The 8696-nt window shown below is 35.9% G+C and overlaps 1 protein-coding gene across 1 annotated transcript; it reads left to right on the top strand.

Annotated features, from left to right (window-relative positions):
- Positions 1 to 1230: 1230 nt before the first annotated feature.
- Positions 1231 to 5689, top strand: LOC145792285 (U-box domain-containing protein 33-like). The gene is made up of 6 exons (XM_082873058.1): positions 1231 to 1364; positions 2202 to 2302; positions 2400 to 2730; positions 3910 to 4031; positions 5191 to 5287; positions 5396 to 5689. Exons 3-5 carry the CDS (start codon positions 2541 to 2543, stop codon positions 5242 to 5244), a joined length of 366 nt encoding a protein of 121 aa, XP_082729184.1. The 5' UTR covers positions 1231 to 1364; positions 2202 to 2302; positions 2400 to 2540; the 3' UTR covers positions 5245 to 5287; positions 5396 to 5689.
- Positions 5690 to 8696: the final 3007 nt, after the last annotated feature.

Genomic DNA, 8696 nt, shown 5'->3' with positions numbered 1-8696 from the left:
GGGAACACTGTATGAATGGACCAGAGATCGGGAGTCAGCTTTCCAGGAACCACTACAACAAAAGTAGTCTTTAGAGACGAAAACTAATGACGAAAATAAATTTTGTCACAAAATACGTATCTTTTAATGACGAAAATAATATTTCGTTTTCAAATGTACCATTTCTAGAGACAAAAATAAAATTTCGTCACCAATCTAAATACATAATAAAAAAATTAGGTGACGAAATTATTTTTCATCATTATTTATATTTTTTTTGTCACCGAAGATTTTCCCGCTATTTTTTCAGAGGGTATCAAAATTTTGAGACTTTTGGTGACGAAACAATTGGTCACCAATTATAAAATTATTAATGACGAATATATTTTTGTCACCAATAATTTTTAATATTTTAATATCATTTAGTGACAAAACTATTTTTGTGGCCAATATTTTTATCTTTGGTGAAGAAATAATTTTGTCACCAATAAATGATTTAGTTGCTAACTATTTTAGAGGGAAATGAAAATATATTGGCGGCTATGAAAGCAGATCTGTTCTTCTTAAAAAAAAAAAAAAAAACTTGTTATGCTTTGTTATACACACAGACCTCACACACACACCCACACACACAAACACACACAAAATAATTTATCCATCAAACCTAATTTCACACACACACATACACACCTTATACTCATTCACGGGATTGAGTTTCCTCATCGCTGCTGCTAACATTTCATCGATTCACACACATCGCCGGTGTGCCGATCGGCTCACCGCCAACAGCCTTTCACTATAAAATTGATTTGATCACATAGTTATCGATATCCGATCAACGTGATATTTTATAGGTGTATAGTACTCGACGAATTCTACAAATTAAACGGTTCAAATTATCAAAACGGAATCCGTGATAGGCCCTCACGAGCCCAACAGTACACTTCAGCCCTAAAGCCTCATCCTATTTTTTTTTTTTTTTTTTGTTAATTTGCGACGACTTTTCAAACCGTTGCAAAAAATTAATCTGCTAATATTTTACCAATACTACAATAATACATATAGGTCGCACTTAAAAATTTAAAACCATCCTACTTTTAATTCAATGTGTCATAAAAAAAAAAATGTGTGAAGTGAATTTTTTTTTTTTTTTTTATCTCAGCAGCGCGCAGCCCACCCCACAAAGAAACAAATCATTTTTTATTTTATTTTGAGATTCCAAACATATCTCTCAATCCTCTCTCCCTCTCTCTTCAAGCCCTAACCCTAGTCTTCTGCATATCCTTGATCACCCGGCACCCGTTCGACCAGCTGAGAGTGACCAACGGCAGCGATCGGCGAGCGGCGGCAATGGCAGCAATCGGCGAGCAACAGCGGCGACTGAGGTATTTTCTTCTCTTCTATTTTCTTCTTCTCTTATCTTCTTCTATTCTTCTACTATTTTGCTACTTCGATTTTTGTTGAAATCGACCCTTGATTCTTTATTTTTGTTGAAACTAGCCCTTGATTTTTGTTGAAATAAACCCTTGATTTTTGCTCTATATATCTCTCTCGCTCTCTCTGCCCCCTCTCCCCCAATTTCAAACCCTAACTATAATTTTCGATCTCTCAGATCTCAGCCTCTTCTCTGTTCTATATCACAAAAGTCATTTTGATTTCATTTCGCATATTTTGAAGTGTTTCATATGTTAAAAATGCTAAATGTTCGATGCGTTCATTTACATGTTTGTTTATCTGCATTTTGTTGATCTTTACCTCTCTTTCTCTCTCGTTCACTCATCATATTATTTTCCTTGTGGCCTTCACTTTGTGTATTTAATTCAATTCAAAGTATGAAACCAGGTGCCATAGTGATTGTTTCTTATGTTTTGAATGGCTTACGATTGAAATTTGCACTAATTATGGCCAAGCAATTTAGTAAATTAAAGACAATCTTGGAAACATAAAGATTTATGGGCTGTGAGTATTTAAAGGAACCAAAAAGTCATGGTACAAAAAGTTTACTCTTAGACTGCCCTTAAATTTGAAATTGAAGTTTTATGGCTTTCAGTACATACCCAAGTATATAATTGTTGGAAAACTATATAAATTGACAGAGCCCCCTTCTATTTGAATGTTCTGTTTCCTAATGATGGCATTGCAATTAAACATGTAGGATTCACATTGGAATTACCCAAGTATTTAAATGTTTCCTAATGTTTTGTTTCCTATGCAACGATCAGAAAATTGGTAATGAGATCACTTCTAATGCCCATCTACTTCCAGCAACCAATGCCAATTACATAGATGGTCTTGCTATTTTTGCCTATATGAATTCGACAAGGTATCTCTTGCTCTCTCTCTCCTTTTCTCATCTTTGTTCCTGTGCATATATTTCAACTTACTCCTTTTGTTTTCTTATTGGTTCCATTACATAACAGTGATCCACGAGGTCGTATAACGGCTACAATTATAGAACTGAAGCAAAAAACCTGCTCCAATCATGGCCCTTTTCTCCTATGCTTGATATGATGCAACAATAGACCAATCCAACAAGAAACCCTCAAATTGAAATCCCTAGAATGATGGCAAGTAGGCATGAAATCATTAAGGAACCACCAGTGCAAGTTGCTCTAGAAGATAACATGTACGTAGCGGTGGGAAAGGAATTGAAAGAGAACAAATCAACTGTGTTATGGGCATTGCACAACTCAGGAGGAAGGAAGATATGCCTCCTTCATGTTCATGAACCGGCGCAATGGATACCCTTAAGTAATTTCTTGCTGCACGCTCTCCATATATATGTTGCTTGTTGAATTTCTATAGATTTGCTATTTTGTGTTATACTGATATTGTGCAAAGATCATATCCGTTGACCCGGATTTCTTGAATCGAATCTATGATCCAAACTTGATATAGTATTGCTTCTTGGTTACTTTGTGGATAAAAATCAAATTAACATATAGTACAATCTAAAGTCATGCTTAATTTTGTTCTTTTGCTGCCCAATGTTTCGATCTTGTTCCTATATTGACTTGCGTATACATTAAAATTGTTTGTAGGTTTATCAAATATTAACGCAAACTATTATGTAAAGCATATTTTATGCGAGATCATTCTTTTCTGACTTTACATACACATGAAAATGTCTTAACAAGAATAAATATGCATTTGTTCGCTTGCTTTCAATCCAACGTCATATGAGAAATCATATCTATTCTCAAAACCTTATTCTAGTAGAGTTTGTTAGTTTGAAAATTTAGCAAGGCTTGTACAGCGCATGGAAGCTTCTATATTCATATATAAATATATTATTAGTTTTTCTTTTTGGTGAGAAAAAAAGAAAAAGATCTTTTATTGGGTGACGCATAACTTATGATCCTTTAGTTTTTTGAGAATAATATAATCGTTTAAAGGCCACTACGCAGCTCCAATCCTATTTTCCACGATGCTGTGAGGGTTGGATTGGTTGACAGTGGAATTTATTTTTGTTCTTTGATTAATGAAAGTGAATATTTATCTCTGAAAGCATTTTCTTTTTTCTTGGCCTGTGTTAGTTACTGGGTTGTCTAAACTTCTGTGATTGGCTAATGCAAGTTGGTTTGTTTACACTAATTAAAATGAGTACAATTAGTTGGAGTAGCTTTTATGTGGTTTTTGTCCCCTTAATCTTAATACATTTTTATTATACCCATTTCATAAACAAGCAGGGAGAGTTGTATTCATTTTAGTTGTTTCTTGTTTTCTTCTCGTAAAAATTTCCTTTGCCCCCTCTCCCCCCTCCCCATTTGCTCTTTCCCCCCTTCCAACACTTCATTTATATTGCTTCTGATGTGCAATTCTCAGTGATTCTTGACACGGGTTTTATTGGATGAAGTGTAAAGATGGTTTTTATTGATTACTTAAACATGCATGTTTATGTATTCTATTTTCGATATCTTTTGGTTTTAGTGGGTACAGAATTTCTAGTAAGCCAACTGGAGGAACATCAAGTCAAGGCATACCGAGAAACTGAGAAGCAAGATATGAACAAGCTTCTACGTGAATACAGCATGATTTGTGAGCGAGCGGGGGTATTATCTCTGCTTCTAGTTCTTTCACTGCATGCAAATTTTATCGTTAGTATTTATAATTATATTGATTTCATGAATCTTGATGTCATGCAGCAGAATGAGTTGATGTTAGTTTTACCAAAAACCATATAAGAAAATTCTATAAAATATTTTTGCAATATATAGCATAAGAGCCCATTACAATGGTTTAGGTTTATGTTTGCAAATAGCTCCATGCTACTAGTTTGATACTAAAAGTTAGGACTTCCTTTGTATTAATGAATCAGTGCACGCACTGAACTTTCTTATCTATTTGGCATTCTTCTTATATAGGTTTCTACATACATATGCTTCTTTGATTAAATACTTGCACAAGTGACTGCTCTTAGTTCAACGGCCGTCTCAAATTGGAGTCACCACAGCATGAAACAATGATCCTTTGGGATTCACAAATCCGAACTCATCTATTTGAGGCCTAAATCATTGATAGTATGGCCAGATATGTCAGCTTACCCATTTCGTGGTTTCAACATAAGCTATCATAGGATTTAAGCTTTGAATGCAGCAGATACTAAATGAAGGATACTTAGTGCTCATTTGGGAAGTGACTATTTTAGTTGGCTTTTTGATTGGGTGTTTTGGCTTTTTGGCTATTTTAACCAAAAAACCACCATCCCAAATGGGGCCTTAATCTTTTACTACTTGTCATAATATGTTGTATGCGTTTCTTTTTCTTATTTATTTTTTTATGTGATGTGAAGCTGTAATTACCCTTTCTATATTATTTTGGTAATGACAAACATAAAAACTTTATTGATTTTGGTGAAGATACTTCTTTTGATGAGAAAGTTAGGTTTCCTTGTTCTTTTTGTCATGCCCTTTATTTTTTCATCGTTCTATATATGATAATTCAACACCAAGGCACACTATTGCCTTTTGACACTGGAAAAGTTCCAGTGCCATATATTCATTCAAATTCACTTCTAAATGTTCCAAGGTACTTTGTGTTTAACACTGGCATTTTTACATTTATTCCATGGTTGTTAAACCAAGCTAGTGAATTATGAAACCCTTATCATGGAACCATGTATTATTAGATTCATATTTTCATTGACTGTGATAAAGTTTTCTCCTATTTTAAAACTTGCTATGTTAATTTCTACTTTATTCCGTCTTTTAGGATACTGCTGACAGTCCTCCACCTGATGAACAGGCAAATAGCACAGCAAAATGAACAAATTGCAAGGTTTCAAAAGTCAAAGAGGAAACAAAGCACGGTAAAATTTGGTTTCAAATTTACTTTGAAATTTTTATTTTCTCTCTTCTAGGTTGCATACTAACATATTTAGTGAATGGTTACCTTAATTTTTTTTTTTAAATGGCAGATTGGAGATGAACGAATTTGGTAACCTGCATAGCAAGAGTTTTTTTTGTTAATATTACCAGACACATCCATCACAGTGTAATTGTACTTTTTGTTGATATTACTAAACATGTATTTTGACTATGTTGTTGTGGGTTATGATTATATTGTGATAAATTTTATCTTTTTGTTGATATTTTTTTGAATAGATTAAAAGAACAAGTTTTTGTTGATATTACCAAATGAACAGGTTTTTGTAATGATTCGTAATGGGCATTATATCCAGCAGGTTATTAAAATGCACAAGTTATTTTAATTGTGTTGTAGTTTTTGATTTTACTAGAATAGATGTTATAGTTTGGATGTTATATATTAATTTCTTGATACTATGAGACATGTATTTTGCTTGGGTAGTTTTATGATAATGAATAGTTTAATTTTATATTGATTTGTATTAGATATTTTATTTAATAGATTATTAAAATGTACAGGTATTGTTTATTGAAAAAAATATATAAATTGCAAATATAACCCTCTACCCCAATTTTTAAAATTTATTTATTATTGGCGACAAAAAAAAATTGACACTAAAACTTTCTAATCCCAACAAATATTTTCGTCACACATATTCACTATTTCATCACTAAATTAAAATATTTGTTGACAAAAGTTTTCGTCACTGAAGGGTTTTTTTCTTCCATCTTTTGGTGATGATATTTTCGTCACTAAAAATTTTTTTGCTATTTTTAATGACGAAATATTTTGTCACCTAAAACAAATATAATAAAATTTTATTTAATTCTAGTGACGAAATGAACGTTATAGGAGACAAAATATTTAACATTTAGTGACGAAATATTTCGTCACCAAATACCAATAATAGGTGACGAAATAAATTTTCGTCATCAGGTACTTTTAGTGACGACGAATTGATGACGAACGTGGTGACGAAATTATTTCGTCACAGATCAATTTGGTGACGAAAATTTCACTATTGGAGACGAAGTAATTTTGTCATGAAAGAACCATTTTGTTGTAGTGAACTGAAGACGAGGTTAGTTACAGCACCAGTACTCGTACTTCCATCAGGTAATGAAGAGTTTCACATCTATAGTGATGCATCGCATAAGGGTTTGGGTTGTGTATTGATGCAAAAGGGTAAAGTCATAGCATATGCATCCCGTCAGTTGACGCCACATGAAAGGAACTATCCTACCCATGATTTGGAGCTAGCAGCCGTCGTATTTGCTTTAAAGATTTGGCGTCACTACTTGTATGGAGCTTCTTGTCAGGTTTTTACGGATCATAAGAGTTTAAAGTACCTGTTCCCTCAGAAAGAATTGAATTTGAGACAGAGAAGGTGGCTATATGCAAATTCAATATCACCCAGGTAAAGCTAACAACGTGGCCGACGCTTTGAGCAGGAAGTCAGATGGAAATTTGGCGTGTTTGACCATGATAGCAGTGGAGCCGACTATTGTTGATGAGGCAAAGACAAGATAGATGGAGGATAAATTCTTCAAGAAAGTAGCCGAGGAGATTGTCACAAAGCCGAGATCAGGGTATACCATCGAAAATCAAGTGCTCAAGTTTGAAGGAAGGTTATGTGTGGCCGACATCCCAGAGTTGAAAAGGAAGATTTTGCAAGAAGCCCACAACTCCAAATTTGTCGTTCATCTAGGAAGCACCAAGATGTATCAAGATGTGAAGCGGACCTTCTGGTGGCCAAATATGAAAAGAGAAATAGCTGAGTTCGTATTCCAGTGTCTGTGTTGTCAGCAAGTGAAGGCAGAACACCAGAGACCAGCAGGACTTCTACAACCCTTGCCAATTCCTGAGTGGAAATGGGAACACATCTCCATGGATTTTGTGGTGGGTTTGCCGAGGACGCAAAGAGGTATGGATTCAATTTGGGTTATCGTTGACAGGTTAACTAAGTCAGCACACTTCTTGCCAGTTAAAGCTACGTTCAATGCCGACTGACTTGCCGAACTGTATATGAATGAGATTATTAGACTTCACGGTGTGCCGGTGTCCATTGTATCAGACCGAGATTCGAAATTCGTTTCTAGATTTTGGCAGAGCCTGCAAAGAGCCTTGGGGACTGAGTTGAGGTTTAGCACAGCTTTTCATCCCCAGACTGATGGGCAAACGGAAAGAACCATTCAGACACTTGAGGATATGCTCAGAATGTGTGTATTGGATTTCAAGGGAAGTTGGGAATCGCATCTGCCATTAGTAGAATTCGCATACAACAACAGTTATCAAGCCAGCATTAGAATGGCGCCGTACGAAGCTTTGTATGGAAGGGAGTGCATGTCACCGATATGTTGGACCGAGGTGGGAGAAACAGCTTTGATTGGCCTTGAGTTAGTTCGAGGAACGACCGAAAAGATTTAGCTCATTCAGCAGAGGATTAGAACCTCGCAGAGTCGACAGAAGAGTTATGCCGACCAGAGGAGAAGGGAGCTAGAATTCGAGGTTGGGGATCATGTATTTTTGAGGATCTCGCCGATGACCAGAGTTTCAAGATTTGGAAAGAAAGGTAAATTGGCACCCCGATATATTGGACCGTTTGAAATTCTTGAGAGAATTAACCCCGTTGCCTACAGAGTTGCTTTGCCGCCAGATTTAAGCCAAGTCCACAATGTGTTTCATGTTTCGATGTTGAGGAAGTACATCCGAGATCCACTACATATAATTGATCATTCTGGGGTTACGGTTAATGAGGATTTGGGCTACGAGGAGAAACCAATGAGGATTATTGACAGGCAAGTGAGGCAGTTGAGAAACAAATCGATACCAATGGTAAAGGTCGAATGGAAAGAGCATTATGGCACAGAAGCCACGTGGGAAAAGGAAGAGGATGTGAGAATCCGTTATCCGGAGTTGTTTATAGAGCAAGGTAATTTAAGTTTGGGGACCAAACTTCTTTAAGGGGGGTAGATTGTAGCAACCCTTACCTTACTCTTGTCATACTTGCATACATTCATGCATGATCTTGTCTTGTTATGTTGTTTTGCAAGTTTTTCCTTGCCTTGTTTTGTTTAAGTATTGCTCGCGTGATTTTGTTCCTTGCTTGGTGTGTAGCCGAGGTCATCTTGAGCTTAGTTCACCTCTGAACCTTTGTACTTAGAACTGTTTTGGAACCACTTTGTCGACCCCATCTTCACCCCGGGCATGGTTGCCGAGATGTTTTGCACTTAGAAATTCTTGTCCTTGGGCAGGTATGGCCTAGACCGAGGTGTGGCACACCCCGGCCAAGGTGTGGCACAGCTTAGTCAAGTGTCGTCCTCCCTAGCCGATGTCTTTGTTACCCTGTT

The sequence above is a fragment of the Camellia sinensis genome, chromosome 6, assembly GCF_055761805.1.
Source record: "Camellia sinensis isolate YWXY chromosome 6, ASM5576180v1, whole genome shotgun sequence".
In the NCBI taxonomy this organism is placed as follows: Eukaryota; Viridiplantae; Streptophyta; class Magnoliopsida; order Ericales; family Theaceae; genus Camellia; species Camellia sinensis.
This window is presented reverse-complemented; position numbering and strand designations above follow the sequence as displayed.